General features: G+C 38.1%; 1 protein-coding gene across 1 annotated transcript; it reads right to left on the bottom strand.

Moving 5' to 3' along the window:
• Positions 1 to 437: 437 nt before the first annotated feature.
• Positions 438 to 3889, bottom strand: LOC137748344 (histone deacetylase complex subunit SAP18). The gene is made up of 6 exons (XM_068488488.2): positions 3730 to 3889; positions 3580 to 3612; positions 2551 to 2661; positions 2184 to 2279; positions 873 to 944; positions 438 to 795 (listed from the first exon to the last, which is right to left on the bottom strand). The coding sequence occupies exons 1-6, from the start codon at positions 3811 to 3813 to the stop codon at positions 763 to 765; spliced, it is 429 nt and encodes a 142-aa protein (XP_068344589.2). The 5' UTR covers positions 3814 to 3889; the 3' UTR covers positions 438 to 762.
• Positions 3890 to 23160: the final 19271 nt, after the last annotated feature.

A 23160-nucleotide genomic window follows, 5' to 3' on the forward strand; every position in this document is an offset into this window, starting at 1 on the left:
TGTTTTATCAGAAGAGACAATCTATAGATGTTTGTATCTTCCGATAAAACAAGATCACATCATCATTAAAAGATGAATGACTTCTTACCTACTCCACGTCTCAATATTGAAAAAAGTCTCAAATAATTTCAAGAGACAATCTTTAGAATTTTATTTTACCAGAAGAGAAAATCTTTAGATGTTTGTATCTTCTGACAAAAAAAGGTCATTAAAAGATGAATGACTAGATGCCTAAATAATTTATGGAGACAATCTTTAGATTTTTGTTTTATCAGAAGAGACAATCTACAAATGTTTGCATCTTCCGATAAAACAAGATCACATCGCCATTAAAAGATGAATGACTTCTTACCTACTCCACGTCTCAATATTGAAAAAAAGTCTCAAATTCAAACCCCCCCCACCCCCACAAAACAAACAAGTTAAACTAATATTAAAAAAAAAAAAACAGTACTATGAATTTAAAAACAATGCAGTTTTGGTCAAAAGCACAATGCAGTGCAGGCCTCCACTCCACTCCAGTGTTCAAATCTTCTTCCTCATCTCATATCCATTTACTTTAAACAAAAAAGTTCTTACATAAAATCTAAGCGGATGAATTTCCAAAGAAAAGAAATACATATCGAATCAAATAATTGCTACCATGGAATCTTCATGGTCTCTCGGTAGCGAGACCATGGCGTTAAGAGCATGGTTGCCTTGGCTTCGATGATATCCATGGTTAGACTCCTGTCCTACAAGAGCGTGCTTGCCTAGGCTTCTCTACATAATCGCCACATCCAAGTAATCTCCAATCTGCATATCAGATAACATATGTCACAAATGGGAGACGTCATCAGAAATATAAGGCACAAAAAGGGGCATTTCGTTACCTGAAAGCCAAGTTCAGCCAAAACTTTGGCATCGTCTAATTTTCCGTTTCCATTAGACAATGTCTTCCCCACCTTCACAAAGCAATGGAGAATCCACAGTAAGAAGTCAGAATGCAGCTAATTTGCTCATCAGCACACAGAGATACGTGCAATTACATTTACTGTAAAGACTAGTTATGTTGACTAGATCTTAGATGCAAGGTATCAACCAACAAAACCTGCTGTAAGGTTTGAATTCAGATTGGCACATCAGAAGGAACTTAGTCCTCGCGCCTAAACCCATATTTTAAATCTCTGAAAGCATCTTACTGAACTAATCAAAATGAAAACAAACAATTTCAATTCCCACCGAGTTACTATTATTTTTCTTGATGATCTTTTTCTGATAAAAGAATTGATTCATTGAATAGAACCAAAAGAATACTGGAAAGCAAGCCAGACCAAGATCAAAGAGAATTTAAAATCCATGCAGAATTTACAGCGAAGATACGTCAGTCAAAAAAATGACTTGGGACAAGATTCTGAAGAGAGTCAGGATAGAAGATATAACTCTTCCGTGCATGAACAAAGGAAGTTTGGGAATGAATCCAATCTAGCATTACTTATATGATTAAAAATTTATGATACATTTGTGCCCTTAGAGTTGCGTGAGGCATATTAAACTAATCAAAATTGAAAATACCAAGTTAACCGCATGTTATTAGAGCCTCAAAAGGAAAATCACACTCTCAAGTGGTGGACATGCCTGACTGAGTTATAACATTAAAACTGTTCCCAAGTTAACTTCACTAATCTATATCTAGACACCTCAGTTTCCGAGGTATTTCAAGGGTTTCTCCTATGTTTAGGCCTCTTTCATCACGGTCCTTAATTGATTAGCAAATAAAAAAGGAACAGAAACGGAATTTATCAACTCTTTGTAGAAAAATGTCATAATCTAGTAGATGGCTCCTATAAACGAATCATATCATGCTATCCTAGGTGCTGAAGATTCTGAAGCAACAAGGAATTTGAGGAAGTTTTAAGTGGCCCTAGTTTCCCGCCCCATAGTTCTAAAACAAACAAAAAATCCCTCTCCCATGGTGGCCAAACAATACTTGTTACTCCACCATCAAATTGATAGAGATGACTCAGGTACATTGTGGGTTAGACATCTCAACCATTCGTATAGGCCCTCATTTGAGGATTGATAGCCTTTTTTTGAAAGTAAGTGAAGGACATATAACTGATAAGCATTAATTCTCTATATATATATATATGAATATATATATATATATATATGTATGTAGAGAGAGAAAGAGAGAAATAAACCTCTCTGACTACGAAATCGCCATGTTTATCAGGATATACGAAAGCAAAAGAAAGTCTTGCATTCCTCCTTCTAGCTGCAGGAGCAACCTCTTTGACCTGAAAAGCAGCACAGCCAATTACTAATTTACTACCACCAAAATTGTGAAAATAAAGAAGAGTTTCCATGAATGATATTGTCAAAAACATCCTCGTACGTGCAGCTATAATGTGCAAAAACATGATACATGTGTCAAAAATACATTCATCTGCAATGACATACACACACACGAGAGAGAGAGAGAGAGAGAGAGAGAGAGAGAGAGAGAGAGAGAGAGACAGACAGAAAGAGAGAGACAGAGAGAGACAGAGAGAGACAGAGAGTTCCAACCAGATCGGTTAACTCACGGAGAGTAGCATCCTTCCATGTATAAATTTGAACTTCATCCTTGGGCTCCTTCCCTCTCACTGCAAAATCTGCATTGGTATGATGACTTCCAGTCTACAGAAACATTCAACATGTAAAGTGATCAAAATGAGAACTCCGTTGTATGACATTTTCTGTACAGAAAACAACCGAAAACTTGATTTTCAATAACCAGAGACGGCCCTCGAGCCAGGATAACACCTAACAAAGAATCCACCCTATGTACTGTAGTCATCCGAGTTACACGTTTTCTCTATTGAAAACAATGATAAGCTGCTTTCACATAATTGTTTCTTTCAGTTTCAGGTTATACAAATTTGTTCACATCTCTATCTCGCGTAGCGTCAAAACAACACTGCCTTGATAAAGGCTATTGAGAATTGGAAAATTTATGACATACATGATACGCATGGTATGCATGTACAAACAAGAGAATGGTGCTCCAAGTGGAATAAACACGAACAACACTATTCACAACCCTATTTAAACGACAAAGATCCAACTATAATGTAAGAACTCGTGGGAACTCCACAAAATCATGCAACAAAAATGCTAGTACACTAACAGATAAGATGAGACACAACTTTGTGAAGAAATCTTTCTTTTTGTAGTTGCACATATAGCCAAGAGAAGCATACCACATAATAACATAATTCCCGACATTCTGCATATGGAAAGACATAGAGGACACTCCCCTTCTGATTACTTTACAGGATCCTCCAAAAAGTTAAGTACCCATCACAAATAAAACTTAAATTTTCTAGAAACAGAGATGTAAACTCTAAATAGATTATAGGAGTGCTAGAGCTACAAAGTTATTGAACTTAAATGCTTTTACGGTCTCGTTCGAGGGTAGAACTACAGAAATATATATCTCCATTCACACTTATCAAATCAAAATTCTCGGTTTTCATCCCTTTAAACGCAAAAAGTTTAAACTTTAAAGGGAAAATCAACACAAACCCAGTTTATATATGATAATGGATTACATACCTTCGTGAAAACTCGAAGCAATAAGGGACAAGTCTGCGAATTCAATGAGCACCAACAAGAAACACCCATCAAAATAACAAAAAATAATAATAATAAACCAGCAAAAACAAAATTGAAACCCCCGGAGATGAAAAGAGAGTGGGAGGGGACCTTTTCGCGATCAATGGGGCCGAATCGAGGGCCTCTTCCCGGTGGGGGCAATGCTCTCCGTGGACCTTGTGCTGCTTCAGCCATCTCCTCCACTCTCTCGATTCTTCTTTTTCTCAGAGCTTTTTCTTCTCTGCAGCTGTTTTGTTTGTTTGGAGTTTGTCTTCTTTGTTAAATTTGTCTCTGTTTGTGGGCTGTCGAAGGTTGTGGACTCCGAGTCTGGGCTTTGAAGAAGGTCCAATGACAACGATCCATTATGGGCCTAAGATTTATGAATTTTTCTCTTTCTTTTTATATATATATATATATATATATATATATTTAAACAAACGATATTATCTATACTAATGAGTAGGGGGTTAACTTAGCCTCACAATAGGTACTTTGAAGTTCTTGAAGTGATGAGATTTGAAGACAAGGGATTGCAGATTTATGTGATTTATCAAGTTACTTGTTAGGCTAATATATGACTCTTCAATCGTATTCATCGTATTTAGGTGGTGTATTCAATTACAATTTTGAAGGACTTTAAAACAAGGGCACAAAAATTATTTGAGTGGTACATTCATATATGTTTTCATAAGGGTATAAATTTTAAAAATTTGATTAAAATCATCAACAACTTTAATCAGAAACGGCAGTTCTCACTGCTTACTATTAACAAAAAGGTTTCGGGTTTGACACTTAATGTACTAAACAGTTAGTGCTAAGAAAATATATACTTTTGTTTACCACATATACCCTCATGAAAATACAAATAATTAATAAAACAATAAATTAGAAATTTGGTCTTCAACACCTTATTTATATTTTCACTCAACCCTTTGTCATCTCTTTAACTTCCGCATGGACAGCAGCTATAAGAGCAACTCCACCAAAGGGTTTAGCCTCGTGGATAGGCCACCCAAAACACCCAATAGCCTCCATTCCTTGCTCTAGTCCATGCCGGTGATTGGGCTCGGGGGAGGCCTAGTGGACAGGCCATGCGCAAATCCACAGCCCTAAAGCTTGAGGGCCAGGTGATGCATGGCTGACGTCAGGGTGACATCAGCCACGATATTAAAAAATTTGCATCAAGCGCGTGTCGTTCACATGCGTGTGGGGGTGCGTCACCGACAGCTTTTCAATCAGTGGGGCCCGTGGCGCAGAATTATGAAATCTTACCGTTGGTGGGGCATGTGGCGCGATGTCATCCGTTGGATTTCAATGGATAAAATTTTTGGACCGTTGGATTTCAATGGATAAAATTTTTGGACCGTTGGATTTGCAATGGTAAAAAAAATTTCAAATATCCCCCCAAAAATTGTCTTTTCGGATAATGACACGTGGTGCAACATGAATGTTTAAAAAATCTTATTTGAAATTACAAATAAAATTATTTTGTATTATTTTATAAAATAAAAAATACCAATATTTATTACCTATTGCCATGGCTATTCAGTTTAGAGCAACTCCAGCGTTGCAAAGGCCCCCTAGGGCAACTCACTATTGAATCCCCCTAGTGAACAGTAACTGTCATTTGCATCTCCACCTTTAAATTGAATAGTCATGGCAATATGCAATAAAATATTAGTATTTTTTATTTTATAAAATAATAAAAAATAATTTTATTTCAAATTTCGGATATGATTTTTAATCGGTCTCGTTGTACCACGTTTCATTAAATAAGAAATTTCAACCCAAAGTATTTGAGAAAATATAAAATTGTGGTGTAAGGTGGAAGATAATGATAAGATATTTATAGAAAAATTAATTTTTTGTATTATTTAAAAAAAATGGATTTTTTATTAATTGTTTACATTTTTTATTATTTTTAATTAATTTTTTTACATTTTTTATTAATTTTATAATGTGGCTGACGTCTTGCATCATGTGGCCTCAGGCTCTCGGGCTATCAATTCGAGTTGGGCCTCTCACTCGGGCCTCCCCCTAGCCCCATTGCCCACATGGGTTGAGCAGATTGTTTGGGCTATTGGGTTATTTCTGTCGTCAGTCCATCGGGATCAAGACACCGATGGAGTTGCTCTTAAGAGTGGAGATGCAAAAGGCAATTACTGTTTACTGGGGGGGATTCAATAGTAAGTTGCCCTAAGAGGCCTTTGCAACGTTGGAGTTGCTCTAAGCCATGGGCCACAAAATTAATTTGTGGTAGAATTGGAGAAGGATTTTGATGCAAAATTTACCCGGTTCATGAATTTCAAAAAATTATGAAAGAAATTTCATTAGTATTACGGTCTAGTGATATTCCTCTTCACTTGTTAGTGAGAGGTCTTAGGTTTGATTCTTATCAAAGGAGAATTTGAACCACATTATTGGTAACCTATTGTGAGGCTAAGCTTACCACCCTCTTCTTAGTGTAGATAATATTGTTTGTTCAAACAAAAAAAATGTGAACAATGAGAGGTTCCATTGGAGATCATGGCTGCTACTAAGTGTAAGAGACAATGTTAGGGTTTAACGAAGAACAAAGATATTATACATATCAATTATAGACTTGAAAATATGATTATTTTTCAAATCGCATATTGACAAGGTTAGTAAATAAGAAAAAACACCAAGATTTTTATAAAAGCACATCATAATTTTAGATGGAAGGGAAACAAGACCCATCATCTATTTATTTGTAAGCTAAGGTTTTTTGGTTCCTTTCTCTTAATACTAAATAAATTGGTTTTCTGTGTTTCTAAATTATTAAGCTTAAAGTGTTTTTATAAGTGTCACTTTATCAAAATTTTACGTGTAAAAACAAATAATTTTTCTTATATAGAATCAAGGCATATTTTTGTGTGTCACCTTGGCCTCAAAAATCTCATTTGGCAACTAGATATAGCACTTGTAATATGTTAATATCTTTATCCAATTCCCACATATAACGTCATAGTTGAATTGATATATGGAAAAGAAAACGCAAATGTTCCTTTATCACAATAGTGAAAAGGAGTTGAGCTCTTGCATCATTTGACAAAAAAAAAAAAAAAAAAAAAAAAAAAAAAAAAAAAAAAGTAAATGAAAAGAGGTGAATGAGAGAACCAAATACTAATAATGCATGTAGGCCATTGAAAACATATTTCAGTCTTCAATTGACTTTCTTGACGGAGTGAAGGAAAAAGGTTGTGTTACGTGTGTGAGGGTAAATACCAAGACAATGACACTGTTTTTACTTATTCATCTTCCACAATTTTTCAGGACAAACCATCGTATTCTAAAGTCATAAATATCAAATAGGTACCAATTTCAGCTGCCATCACCGCATCATAATTAAAGCTTTCTTTACATTTCAACCCACCAAAGATCAAGATAGTGCCACACAACATTGCTTATTACTATTACTCTCTAAAACCACCCTCTGTATATATATGTCCATTGTCCATCACATATATTAGAAAAAAGAGCCACGTTCTCTTAGTTTTTTTTTTTTTTTTTTTTTTTTTTTTTTGGAGAAGGAACTGGAAATTTCATTACTAGAAAACTAGGTACAAAGAAAGCTGGTGAAAGTTTACATTCATTAGCACAAAGAGGAGAAAACAAGTAGACGCTTCCACTATTGGCGTAGACGATAACCCTTCTCTCACAACACCCTTAGCTTAAGACGAAGAACATGGTAACCCATAATTGTTCATAATTCTTGCTAACAAAGATGGTGGTCTATCGACCCAAAAGTACTTAAGAAATTATGACCACTAGGTGATTCAACATTCAAGGTCACCCACATTTTAAATTGATGTCCAACGCTGAGATTAAAAAGTTAAGAACTCGTCTATTTATTCTTTATCCTTGATATCATATTCAATGATGAATGCTCAGGTCGCCAGTTGATCAAGTGAACGTTTCGACAAAAAAACCTAAGTGAAATTTGTTTTTGGAAAAAAGAGACAAAATTGAATTCCAAGGGAGTCCCATTCACTATGTACTTTTTATTACCTCTTCATTACAAGCAAACAGAGACGGGACAATTGATGATAGGGCTTGAAAGCTCAGTTGATGGAGTGGCAATGGCCATAGCACAAACTTGGAAATGTGAATTGAAGAGCACAACACAAACAGCTATCAAAACTTTCCAGGAATGGCAAACCCTAACCACCACTTCCACCACCACTTCTTGGAATATTAGCCCAATGGGTGGGCGTGGGCCACCTTTTTAAAGCCCAATGGGTGGGCGTGGGCCACCTTTGTATAATTTTGTTTTAATTTTTTTTTAATACAAGATATATTTTACATTAAGAGGAGGAAGAGTTCGATTAAGTCACATAATGGACAACCTAATTTGATATCGAATTCGTCATCCACGAGATTCGAACCTAAAACCTCTCACTTATAAGTGAAGAAGAAACTTATAAGTGAAGAAGAATATCATCAGACTGTAGTATTGAATGACAATTTTGTTTTAATTTACACTTTTCTTTTTCAACCCTTTTCCTATTAGCACACCCTTTGTGGTAAAATTTTGTTGCCAATTCTGTTGAATTATTAGCTACTTTGTCCAATCCTGTGACACCCCATAAAGAAATTAATTAAATTCTCAAAAGGGAAGAACTTTTAGTTGTGTGACAAGCCATTGGACTAATCCAAATTGTTAAAATTGTTAATCTTAATAGCACATAAATGGTACTGCTTACTTTAATTTCGTTTTTGCCAAGAAAATGGTAGTTGTTCACTAATGCATATGAGATCCATTTCTAAAGATTTTGTACATTTTGTTACTATGAGACGTATGTGTTATAGGATTCCAATATCCCACATTGAAAATAAAGTTGCACTGGCAAGAACAAGTTGTATATCAAAAAATATCATCTGGTATCAACGTAAAATATTTGTCGTCATGGAATTGCCTCAGTAAGAAAGCTTTTAATACCTCTCTCATTACGGTTATTCAAAATTAAATTCAGACATGTATAATTAACTAGACGTGCAAAAACGATTGTGAACAATTGATTGACAGATATCGATACACGAAGAATCTTGTGAATGATAATTTTCCACACATGTATACATATATGTATCTATGCATATACGTATATTTACCTTTTCTTGCTTTCCTATATATATATTTCTTAGAAAGAAAAGGTCGTCAGTGAGATTCATAGGATGTCAAAGGTTCTTTTGTTTTTTGTCACTTAGTCCAGAATAATAGAGTAGTAAATATAGGCTGTTTGAAATTTTGACCAAAACAATGTATTGGTGCATATATATATTACCAAAACTCACTACGCATGTGAGTCAGTTCTCCTCTCTAAGCCAGGCTGGCATCACTTCTTTTGTTATTGTGTACTTAATGTCTAGATACTCAGATTGCTTTGCGTTCACTGCGATTTTGGAAAGAAAATTGCTTGCTAGCATTTACCGTACTGCTCAACAAAATATCCACAAAATTGCTCAAGAAATTTAACGGTTGAATGTGTGCGAAAAAATTAATTAAATTAAACGGGTGGATATTATCAACTTAGAAGATATTATATGCATTATTCGACAAAAAAAAGAAGACATTAAGATACAATACAAAAGTAAGCATTTTAGTCAAAATAATATCAGAGATTGGCATAACTCTTCATTTTGGTTCTTGAGATTAACAATCGATAGAAGTGCTCCTTGAGATTGTCCACAGTCAATTATTTTGGCATTCTTGTCAAAATAACCCATCGACTTGAACTTGCAGTTTCTTCAATTTAAAGGAGATTTTTCACAGAATGACCAAAATGGTTGACAGTGAACAATCTCAAGGAAAATCTCTATTATTTTAAATCTTAAAGATCAAAGTGAAGAATTATGTCAACTTCAACCACTATTTTGTGACACAATGCTCTGAATCTCAAAACCTTGATAAATGTGGGGCCCCACCTTGTGTGATACATGTAACACTTCAGTTATGTGATAAATAAAAGCCAAATAAAAAGGGAAATGTCACGAGTGAGAGTCTGGGAAAGATAAGATTAGCACTGCAAGTGCAATTCACAATGTCAAAAACAACTGATGTTCTCATGAGAATCTTTCGACAAGACTTGAGCATCACGAATTGGGTCCTCCCATCTGCAGAGCTACAGAACTCCTATGTGCATAGAACTCAGATTCAACAATGTGTCACAGGAACAGTAAAATAATTGGTTGAAAAATACTAAAGCACAAGTTTGTTGACAATTATAATCCTTAAATAAAGATTTGTTATCAAAATCGCTTATGATATTTGAACTTGAGCTTTCTCTTTATAAATGAAGAGAAATATTAGTAAACTAAAGTTTGATACTAATTTTTTTTTCACCTTTTAATATAAATATATCCTTGTTGTAGTCCTAATTTCATTAGGAGTATAATTATGTAAATCTTAATAGATTATGTATGAGGATCTTATGAGATCTAGAAGATATTTCCTTGTACAACTTGTCGCTTCTTATTAGTATAAATAATATAAATAAAGGCACAAGGCATCAGAAACTTAGACACATAGTGCCTTTCTCTCTCTCACCCTCCCCTTGCCGCCAGTTTACTCCCTCTCTTTTCCCTCATTAAAATAGGCAATAATATATATACATACTACATAGTATGTATATATATACATATACATAGTATGTATATATATATACATACTTTATATATATATATATATATATATATATGTATACTATATATATGTATATAGAGAGAGATATATATATATACAGGCCCTTTAAGAGAAGGGATCTTAATTTTTCAAAAAAAAAAAAGGAACACCCTCTTAACCATTAGATTTGACTTTAATGAAATTCTGTGGTTGAGATTAAATCATAGGTCGCAGAATTTCATTAAAGCCAAATCTAACGGTTAAAAAGGTGTCCCCATTTAAAAAAAAAAAATGAAGATACATTCCCTTAAAGGCTTCATACACACACACACACACACACATACTGAAGCAGTAAACAAAATGTTAAAAGGGATTTTGGGTTTAATACAGCTCTTCCAAGCAACTTTGCCATTTCTCTCGCTTCTGTCGCCCTCTTCTAATTCCTTGCATCATACCTATCCAAACTATCTTTCAAAGACCGAGACTATAACGGTGTTTAATTGTCAGAAAACGAAAATTATGACAAATTTTTTATTTTTTTTGGGTAATTTTCATGTTGTTAAAAAAAAACATGTAAAGGGTGAAAAAGGGGTAAATGGGTAAAAAAATGATAAACGGGTAAACGGTTATGGTTAAATGGGTAAACAGTTATGGTTAAATGGGTACACGGTTATGAGTATGGTTAATTGTTTATAAACGGTTATGGGTATGAGTATAACCGTTTATGTAATTACCCAACAGGTAAATGAATATGCGGGTATGAATATAAACGGTTATGGGTAAATAACCGTGGTTACCCGCCTGCCATAACTGTTGCCCATAGACAAGGAACACATTCAAACCTTTTTGGAGTCCAAGAAGTGACTAGAGATGGCCTGAACTTGGTTGGAAAATCTCGGCCCAAGTTTTCAAGGTTTCAAAACTTGGCTGTATCAAGCACAGGTTGCTCCAAACTTGACCTTAGGAAGTCTAGTGGTGGTTTCTAACTTGTCCAAAATCATGAAGAGTGGTCGGAAAAGTGTAAGAAACTTCAACAATAAATCTGCCTATTTTGAAACTTGTAGGTTCTTTGGTTTGGTCCAGCTTTTCACAAAATGAGCCCATGGTTGGGTTCGTAGGGATGAGACAAATAAGAATATGGAAGGGGGGTTTGGTGGTTTTTTCGTCGGTGATGGTTGTTCTATGTGTTGCAGAGAGATAAGAGAGAATGGGGAAAAAGAGAGAGAGAGAGAGAGATATGAAACTGAATGAGGGAGATACGAGAGCTTCAGAAGAAAAATATGGGACGTGGGTCCGACTGGCACATAAGACAAGGCCAAGGAAAGACAAAAAACATGTGTCTAAACAAGGTGAAATTACCAAAATACCCTTGACGTTTGCGTTTCATAAAATCTTCGTTCTAGCTCCACTTTTTGTTCTACTTGTGCCACACATTTGCATAGGCATTTACTACCTAAATATGATACAAATTGAGACGAAACATGAAATAAGCTCAAAATTCCACGTAGAACTCCGTTTGGTCAAACATGAGCATTTTTTTCATTTTGTAAATTCGAATAAACGTTACACCAAAATTTGTGATGTGCCATCACAACTTCGAATATGAAATTTATATTAGGGACACGTCCACAGATTTCACAATTTCAATACAAAGAACTTAAGTAATTTCTCAAGAACTTAAGTAATTTCTCTTTCTCTTTGAATCATAGCTTGAACCATGTGTCAAAGCTTTAGTTCACTATTTACATGTTGTGATTTATTTCTCTACATAAATAAAGTCCTTAACATTAAGGCACAGATTTAGTTCACTATTTACATGTTGTGATTTATTTCTCTACATAAATAAAGTCCTTAACATTAAGGCACAGAAAGAACCTAAGTTGAACCACTCTCACTCAATGACACAATCTTTTGGTTAGAAGTCAATTAAGCACAATCTCTATCACTCAAATCCCATCTATTAACGGTAACTAGTAGTAACATGCTTGCAATCACCTTCATGTGAATTCCTGGTTAACTCGCAAGGCCCAAGGTGAATTTACGGGGCGAACAATTAGAAAGGGAGAGGTTTCTAGAGATTGACGAAGAAAAAGAGGGAAGAGAGGGAGATGTTAAAGTGCACTCAGGCAATTACTATTTGCTAATGTAGTAATAGCCTTTGTCCAATTACCTAACACTTATTGCCTCAATGGTGTGGACTTGCTTTTAACATCTAATGCCAAAACCTCCATGATGAATCATAGGTTTCTTTTGGTCTTCCACTTTCTCACCATACACGTCCTGTTTAACACCTTTAATTCCTCCTATCTAAAGTACTTTTCTAATTATGTTTGGTTTTATCTTTCTCATCATGAAATTCTTTTGAGATTGTACAATTCCTCATTTTTGCCCCTCATCATCTCATAGTGACTACTGATAACATATGTCATGTGGTGTAAAAAAATAAATTCACTCATTATAATTTAAGTAAAATAGTTATGTCACGTGATCGTATTTCGTATACACTAAAACATGGCTCTACTTCCAATAAATTTTCCATTTAGACAAGTGGCGTAAGATCTCACTATCCTGTACAAATTTATCAAAATTCAAACTTATTCACATGCAAAATGAAAAAGTCCATTGACCCTACAATAATTATAGATTTGTTGTTGACCTAATTTACTGAACTGTATTTAGGATTAGAGGGGGAGAGGGCTAGCGGCAAGAGAGAGATGAAAGAGATGTAATTCTGAGGTGCGTGTTGTATCACCCCATTGTGCCTTTATTTACAGTAGTAGGATAGGTTAAATCCTTACCCTAATAGGATTACAACTCTAAAAGGATAATATATACTAAAGGGAATATTCTAAGATATCCCTAGTACATTAGGATTTACACAATTACATTCCTAATCTAATAAGATTGCAACACTCCCCCTTGAGTGTGTAAATACTCTAACAAAACTTCTCATTAGGTCATCAACAGTTGAGGTAGAACAATTAATGAAGTCGTCGGAAAAACGGGCGAATGTGAGTCTCAAATTTGAAGAAAGTATGCATTGGTAGTAAAACTCACAAAACATTGCTATGGTAAAACCTAAGGTAGACTAAGGAGAAAAGTGAGAAGTATGCATAATGTCTAAAATAAACGTCAAATGAGACGAAAGTAGTGAACTCAACGGAGTATGATCATCCCAAGATGGGTGTCTCATCAAAACCTCGTTAGGTAGCAAAAACCCGGTGGGAAAAATGCTCCTAATGGTAGGAAAAAGAGTATATAAAGATCAAGTGAGTATGCTTATGGATACTCCCCCTGAGTTAGACATAACTTCCAAATAAGAGAACTACAAGCAATTCAACTTAGATAATTTACACATATTGATTCCTTGGACGAGCTTCTAAAAAGTAGACTTAAACAATGACTTAGTGAAGAGATTGGCCAAGTTGTCCTGGGAACGGATTTGCTTGACTTCAATGTTTTGATGCTATTGTTATTAGTGAGAGTAAAAGAACTAGAGCGCTATATGCTTGGTGTTGTCTCTCTTGATGTATCCCTTCTTTAACTACTCGATACATGTTGCATTGTCTTCAAAGATTGTTGTAGGAAGGTCAACGACGGAAGTATGACCACTACTGCTTCAAATATGTTCCATAATTGCTCTCAACCAAAAGCACTCATGTGAGGGTTCATGTAAGGCAAGAATTTCAGCATGGTTCGAAGAAGTCGCAACTAGCATTTGCTTGGTAGATCTTCAAGATACTGCAATGTCTCCAACGGTAAAGACATAGCCTGTTTGAGAACGTGCGGGTCAGATATATAACCAGCATATGTGTAACCAAAGAGGCGAGAATCAACCCAAATACCGAGGGGGGTGACGGCTCCTCTCAAGGATTCATGGGTATAGAACAAGCCCAAATCTATCTTACCCTTGAGGTAGTGGAAAATGTCTTTAACACAATTCCAGTGTCTGCGTATAGGCGCATCATTGTGTCTAGCCAAAAGATTAACAACGAAGGAGATATCGGATCTAGTGCATTGAGCCAAGTACAATAAAGCACCAATTGCACTTGGGTATGGAACTTCAGGCTCCAAAATCTCTTATTCATCCTCTTTGGGATGGAAGGGATCTCGTTTAACATCTAGAGTCCAAACGACCATATGAGTACTCGAAGGCTTCGCTTTATCCTTATTAAAACGTTGCAACACCTTCTGAGTGTAGTTCATTTAATGTACTAGGATTCCATCCGAACAATGCTCGATCTCCGGGCGAGACAATATCAAGTTTTCCTAAGATCTTTCATGTAACAACCCATCTCGAATTTGGTGAATTGAAAGGATAAATTAGTAATTTTCACTTTCGTTATGGGATATTTGTTTGAGATGTTGCTTTATGGCCTTAATTGGTGTGCCTAAGTGGGGCCACCTTTTGAGTTTGTCCCCCAACCCATTTGTTTTTCCTCTCTTCCCTTCACCGTGACACATTCTCTCTCTTTCCCTCTCACTTTATCTATTTTCTCTGTCTCTCCCTTATTCCTCCCTACATCTCACTCTCTTTCTCCGAGCTCACCACGCCTCACATAACGAACGTCAATGACAACACCACCTCATTAGACCTGCACCACTGTCTGAACCTTGTTGTCTCAACCCCAGGCCAAGACTGTAGACCTCGGGTGGTGGCAGAGTTACTGTTACTGGTTTCCCCGATATACTCTCGTCGTAGAAACGACTTGTGGAAGAACTTCCCAGTTTCAGGTGAGGGAATTCGAGACTTGTAGGCTATTTTTCGGCCATGGGATAGGTACAACATTCTTTTTCTCCTCCGTAACTTCATTTTGGTCTATGGCATGATGTGTAATTATGGAGTTTTAGGTTAACCAAAGCTTGGAAGCTCCGGTGTTCTACTTCATGGAGACCGGCCGACCCACGGCCTGAAAATCGAGTCGACCCGACCCGTGCACCCTGAACCCGGCTTCCTGAGCCAAACTCAATTACCCTAAACCCAATCCAACCCAACACCGAGCCCAACCTAATTACCTAGCCTAACCTAACTTCCTTCAGCCCAACCCTTATATAATGCAGCTGGCCCACAAACCCATGCATAACCAGGCCCAAACACAATTGTACTTGGCCTAAAACCCAGTTTGGAACCCAGGTCAACTCAGTTGGAAACCCAACTGACCCGACCCATGACCCAGGACTGTTGACCCGATCTGTTGATCGTTGACTTCTCAGCCAACGTTAACTGTTGATCGTTGACCGGTCAACATTGACTTTTGGTTGACTTTTTCGGATATTTGCTCAGGACCCTTCTTAGGGTAATTCGACGTCCTGAATCCGTTTCTCGAAATTCAATTGTTATGATAGAGTTTTATTAATTGGTACCTTTATGTGCTTAGGTGCAATTGTTTATGGCGTTTCCGTCCTCTCTAGATTGCACGGCTCTTTGATGGCGAAGTATTTGTGAGTGGACTCATTCTAAAATGCATGATTTTACTATTAGAAATGCATACATGAAAAACATGATTTATTGGTTACGTTTTATGAAACGTTTATGAGTAAATTGGTTTTATGCTTTATGAAATATCATGCTTTATTGACTTTACGTTCCTTGTGGTATATATGATTTATGACTATGTACATACTTGTGAACGTGGTTTTATGATATGATGTTTTAGCTATTGAACTTCGATTATGATATATATATATATATTAGAAATATTATGTTAATGTTTTTATGTACTTACTTAGTGGTTATTCATATGATCTGCCTATGGGCGAATAATATTACCGACGAGCGAATGATACTTATATATGGCTTTGGCTGGGCGTTTGTAGGTGGTTTTGGCTGGTAAATAGTCATATTGGCTTTGGTCAGGCATTTGGTTGGTGCCTACGGGCGAATGACACTTATATATTAGCTTCGGTTGGCCGTTTATAGATGGCTTCGACTTGAAGATATTGATTTTGGCTTTGGCCGGGAGATGTAGTGCCTTCGGACAAATGAAGTTACATATATATATATGCCTTGTGCTACTACTACTACTACTACCAAGCAACCTATATACGATATATGTTTTACGAAAGGTTTTATGGCATACTAGGGTTTTTGGAAAAACTTATTACTTATTATGCTATACGAGTTTTCTAAACATGAGGGTTAGTATGTTAAAGATTAACTGTTTTATTGGTACTTATATATCAACTTGGAACATTCATGTTTTGTTTTGCACCCCTTCAGGACTTAGAATCGAGGCGTACAATCCTAGTGTCAAGGCATTCCCACATCGGCATCTTCGAGTCCTCTCTGTGTAGGACCCATCATTTTGTTCATTTAATATTATATTATTCCTTTTTAGTGTCTCTGATTAGTTATATACTCTGAACATGATCCACAATTGCATATGCATTATAATTAAATTTACAAGTTTTATTTATGTTGGTTAATTAGTTTTAGTTCGTATGCATCCTAATATGGCTTTGTGACCTTTAGGTGTTGATCAGCACGACTATCAGGGTCGGGCGTGTCAATTTGGTATCGGAGTGTGGTTTGTTCAGAGTATACTTAGGATCATATCGTACTCTAGCAGTGTGTCGGTCATGACATCATTTGGATGTCACGACTTCCAGATTTAATGCCATTTGGTGCAGTTGTGTGAACCAGTCTCTGTTTGATATGTCACATTCTGGTTGAAATACAAGAATTCGTGTCAGGATCGTGCCTCAGCAGTGACGAAATGGATTATTGGACGACTTTCAACATCAGACCAATACTTTGCAACATGGATTCCCTAGGAATTGTGGGCAGAGTCGGTTTTGCATTGATGTGACGTGAATTAGAAATCTTAATTCAAGGATCTCAAATTTTGATTTCAAGTGAATGATAATTTCCTCAAGCTCTGTGCGAGTTCTGATGAGGTTTATGTCGTAGACATAAACTGCAATGATCATAAATCTGGAATGTGACTTCTTGATAAACACACATGGGCATAGTTTGTTGTTCACATAACTCTGACTTGTCAAGTATTCACTCAGACAGTTATACCACATCCGTCCAGATTGTTTAAATCCTTAGAGTAATATCCTTAATCTAACAAAGAAGGTTGTTCTGTGGTCTAGACCTATTTGAAACAGTCAATAGAAGTCCTTCTCGAACTTTCATGCAGATTTTCATATTAGATTCCCATATAAATACGCAGTTACCACGTTCATAAGCTGCTTATTCAGTTTTTTGAAAACTACCAAACTGATAAGGTAGCGGAATGTTATGACGTCCATTAAGGGGGAATACGTCTCCTCGTAATCAATCCTAGGGCATTAAGAGAAACCTAGCGCTACGAGGTGTGCTTTGTATCACACTATTTCATTTTTGTCATTACACTTCCTCACAAAAACCCACTTGTAGTATATGGGCTTCAAATGTGGTGGAGTGGGAGTTACGGGCCTAAACACCTTTCATTTCCCAAGCGAATCGAGTTCGACTTGGATTGCCTGTTTCTAGTTTGACCAATCTGTTCTACATCGACATTCATTAATGGAACGTGGTTCAATGTCATCGCTAAGCATGATGTCGGTAGCAACTGTATACGCGAATGCATCATCGACAATCATCTCATTTTGATTCCAAACCTTATAAAATACTACGTAATGGACCGAAATCTCGTAATTCTTGGGAGGCTGGTTTATCTCGTCTAAGACATCATGGTAATCTAGAATAACATCATGCGTTGGAATAGATGAGTAAGCAGTGGTTGAATTTAGACTAGGGTCACTAGTTTGTGCTGTTTTCCTTTTTCGGGGTTATGAATCTTTTGAACAAGGGGATTTGCCATACTTCAGGGTAAAAGGAGATGATTGGCTAGCCACTAGTGTACCAGACTACGTGAGAGGTGGGGACACCCTACCCTTGGGGGCGGTTCGGCCTTCCAATGTGGTGTTATGGGCTACATTAAGTACGTACATCCTTGCAGGTGTGTTTGCATCAGGTATATGTGATCTCGTCACATTTGCTAGATCATTAAAAACATTTAACATGTTTTGAGCAATGCTTTGAAGATCTAGAATATGTTGTACTTCAGTTTCAGATTGAACAATGCAAGGATCTAAATGAAACAAAGTGGGAGTAATCCATGACAATTCGTAGTGATTGTACCATACTTGACCAATCCCGAAACTACTAAGCACCGGTCAACAACATACCATCAAGGACCCACAAGACTTTTCCTCCAACTAGGAGGCCAATCACAACGCGGCATGTCGGTATCAGAAGCCAATCACAGCGCAACACGTGTCAATATCAGAGGCCAATCACAACACGACACGTGTCAATGTCATAACAAAACTAGAAACTCTCTTATATAAAAGAGGATCATTCTCCCACAATCATCTCTAATGTCATTTGTACTAAACTATTCACTAGAACTCACTAAAAGAGAGCTTGAACCTATGTATTTGTGTAAACCCTTCACAACGAATGAGAACTCCCTTACTCCGTGGATGTAGCCAATCTGGCTGAACCACGTACATCTTGTGTTGTTGCTTCCCTGTCTCTATTCATTTACATACTTATCCACACTAATGACCAGAGCAACCTAGCGAAGGTCACAAACTTGACACTTTCTGTTGTACCAAAGTCCTCGCCGATTTTGTGCATCAACATTTGGCGCCGTCTGTGGGAATCGCATTTATTCCTACTCTCCCCAGCTATCTCAAGCTGGTTTCCACCATTCGCATACTTGCTTTCGACCAGGCACCCCTCTCCAACATGGGGAGTGAAGGGAGCCACAACACGCAGAACGACACCCCCTTGCACTTAGTGCAAAGTAACGAAAGAAGGAACGAAAGAGGTTTGCTCTTCAGGCTAAAGTTGATGAGCTAGAGGCTCAAAACAACAAGATAGCGATAAAGAATAAGATCCTCCAGGAGCAGTATGAGAAGCTCTTTGGAATGCTCCATGAAGCTAGGCATACTCAAACACACGAACTCATTGCCCCCGGGGAAGTCAACCACCACCTTGGTGCCCCCCAACACGGGGGATCACCTGCCTTCAACATGGATATCCCTAATGGGGAGCGAGTTACTCATCAAGATGTTGATCAACATGAGACCTCTCTCGACCCAGCTGCTTCGACCTGAAGCAGGAGAAGTGGAGGAAGGCACCTTCTTGCAGAAGGAGTGGAAGGATCAAAAGCCGTTTATCGCGACTGTCGGGACTTCCTGAGGCAACGTCGAGAGAACCCCATCCATATAAGCTCGAAAGTCAATGATCCAAGGATTTTTGAAAGGTTCGGTCCTCTCCTATGCCCCAAGCCAATTGCCAATCTAGGGAATAAGCGACATATCCTAGAGGAATATGAAGGTACGGGGGACTCGGGGGCGTTTCGACAGGCTCGCCCTGGAAGTCAGTACAGTGAGTCCAAAGAAAAATCTCATGCCCTTGACCAAGCTTTCCTATTTCCAAAAGGAGATGGAGACTTACGAAAGAAGGATCCAGCAGTATGTGACTCTACTCAGGACCCCCTTGTCCTACAACTTCTTGAGGAAGTAAACAAGTTGAAGGCCGAACGTCAGGCCGAAATACCTGACTGGAACCAACCTAGGCCTGGCCCTCTTACAAGGAGGATCCTCGACTCCCCCTCCAAGCAAAGACAAAGCAGAAGCTTGGCTTATAACTCTACACTGGAAAGGAGGACCCGATTGAACACCTTAACCTCTTTGAGTCCACCATTGCATACCGGATGCACACTGACGAAGAACGATGTCTTCTCTTCCTCTTTACCCTCTCTGGCGGAGCTCTGAATTGGTATTGTCGTCTTCCACCTAAGACTGTAGACTCATTTGAGGAATTGAGGAAACTATTTGTCTCTCAACACATCTTCCAGACAGATCGCTTGCATTCCGCAGATGACCTGTACACTATTCGCTAGAAGCCAGATGAGTCACTACGAAAGTATGCCAGCCGCTTCATCCATAAGTATTCTCGTTGCGCTGAGGCAGATGACAAGACTGCCCTTAAAGCCTTCACGGCAGGCCTACGCGACTGTTTCTTCAAGTACATGATCAATGCTAACACTTGGAAGACTTACTCTGAGGTAATTGCACAGACTTATAACTATGCCTCCGCCGAGGTAAGGACATATCAAGGAAAACCCCCTACAGCCATCCCTTATCAGCAAATGGGGAGTGGAAGCCAAATCCAACCGAATGAGAAAACCTCAACCTTCCAAACAACAGCGACGCTTCCCTCTGCCTTACTTAATACCTCGCTAAGTCAACAGACGTATCATTCTCAGGGCAAAAGGAAAGACTTCCATCCTCACCAGTCTCACTTTAATAAAAAGAGTAAGGGGCACTATTGCGATAACCAAAGGTATCACCATGATAATACCCGCCCCTAGGCGGTCAATGCAGTGGGCCAAACACGTGTCAAGAATGGTCCTACCCCGAGGTATGAGACATACACACCTTTGAACGCCACATGCACGGCCATTTACCCCAGTATAGCTCACTCGATACCAAAGCCAAGGCCGAAGGAGCCAGATTTCAAGTCCGCGAAGAACACATGCATGTTTTATGGTTACCACGAGTATAATGGCCATGATGGCGAGAAATGTATCACCCTCCATGATCATATTGAAGCTTTGGCACGTGAAAGAAAAATTGACCAATTCCTCCTTCACCCTTCAAGGGATAACCGCAACCAACGCCAAGTGAATGTGATATATTCCATAAGCGGTGGCACACCTATATTTGAATCTTCTAACAGGGCTATGAAAAACAATGAACAAACGTTGAAGCCTGGCCACCAAGTATTTCACATGGAAGACATCAGGGGAGGCAAGTATCAAAAGCCTAACTGGGATCCAATATGTTTCTACCCTGAGGAAGAAAGAGGTATCATCTATCCTCACAACGACCCATTGATTGTGGAGGCTCACATAGCCAACTTTGATGTACGACGAATCCTAGTAAACACGGGGGCGTCGGTCAATATCATGTTTGCTGAAGCTTTCAAAACACTTAATGTAGCTGAACACTTGCTCGATCACTCGGTTTCTCCTCTGATAAGCTTCTCTGGTGATGTCGTGCAACCTTTAGGGAGCGTACATTTACCTTCACCATCAGTACAGGCCCGTACACAGCCACCATCACCACTAACTTCTTGGTGGTCGACTGCCCAACGACATACAATGTCATCTTTGGGCGTACATGCATTAATGATCTCAAGGTCATGGTATCCACGCATATGTTGTTGATGAAATTTCCAACCCCCTATGGTAATGGTTACATTAGAGGAGATCAACTTAGTGTACAATCATGTTACAACACTTCAATCAAGCAACAACACTTGCATGTACCCAAAGAAACACTTTTTATACATGACCAAGTTATCAAGACCAGTGAGCCAACTTGAATATTCACGGTGGTAACAATCAACCCGATGATCCTCGAGATGACTCTTTCACCCAGCAAGCACAACCTGCTGAAGAGTTGGAGAAGGTCTCTATCTCAAAAGATTATCCAGATCGAATAGTGAAGATTGACACCACTTTGTCACCACCCATTTGGTTAGCATTGATCTCTTTTTTGTAAGAGAACACTGAAGTCTTCGCCTAGTCATACGAGGACATGCCAGGCATCTCTCCCGATATCATCTGTCATCGCTTGAGTATTGATCCCAACACTAAGCCGGTGAGACAGAAGCAAAGATCTTATGATGCTAAACGATATAAAGCAATGAAGGCAGAAGTTGAAAAACTTAAAAGCATAGGCTTCATCTGTGAAGTCAATTATCCAATGTGGGTAGCAAATGTGGTCATTGTTAAGAAAAATCCGACCAAGGAAAGTCTCTTGCTTCAAAAGATCTTGTGGAGAATGTGTATCGACTACATCGACTTAAATAAAGGATGCCCGAAGGATAACTTTCCCTTTTCTCTCATTGATAGATTTGTAGACTTTACAACAGGGTGTGAACTCTTGAGCTTCATGGATGCTTACTCAGGGTACAATCAAATATCATGAACCCTTCAGATCAAGAACACACGACCTTCACCACTGATAGAGGACTATATTGCTATAAAGTCATGCCATTCGGCCTAAAGAATGCAGGGGCGACTTATCAAAGATTAGTCAATTCAATGTTCGCTGAACAGATTGGGAAAAGCATGGAAGTTTATGTTGATGATATGTTAGTCAAAAGCAAACATGTTGACCAACACATTGCCAACTTGTCTGAAACCTTCTCCATCCTGAAGAAGTATCGAATGAGGTTGAACCCCAACAAATGCGCTTTCGGTGTGGGCTCTGGAAAATTCTTGGGCTTCATGATTAGCCAACGAAGCATTAAAGCTAACCCCGAGAAGATCAAAACAATCATGGACATGAAAGAACCAGTAACCTCAAAAGACATCCGGAGCCTTACTGGCAAGGTGGCAGCCTTGACCAGGTTCATCTCTAAGGCCACAGAAAAATACGCTCCTTTTTTCAAAGCACTTAAGGGAAGTAAGAAGTATATTACGTGGACCGATGAATGTGCTGAAACATTTAAGAACCTCAAAGAGTACATGAGTAAAGCCTCTCTGCTTTCCAAACCTAAAGTTGGTGACACCCTAATTGTCTATCTATCTGTCTCAACTTCAGCAGTCAGTTCAGTCCTCATTTGTAGGGATGGTAGTATCAAACGACCTATCTACTACGCTAGCAAGGTTCTACAAGATGCGGAGACACGATACTCCAACATTGAGAAATTAGCTCTAGCATTAGTCATGTCTGCTCGGAAACTTCGCCCCTACTTCCAAGCACACTCCATCATCGTGCTTACCAATCACCCCTTCTGACAAATACTTCAGAGTCCTGACACTTTGGGGCGAATGATCAAATAGGCCATAGCACTGGGAGAGTTTGACATCTCCTACCACCCAAAG

The sequence above is a fragment of the Pyrus communis genome, chromosome 2 (genome assembly GCF_041283825.1).
Source record: "Pyrus communis isolate YQ-2024b chromosome 2, ASM4128382v1, whole genome shotgun sequence".
NCBI classification, from domain to species: Eukaryota; Viridiplantae; Streptophyta; class Magnoliopsida; order Rosales; family Rosaceae; genus Pyrus; species Pyrus communis.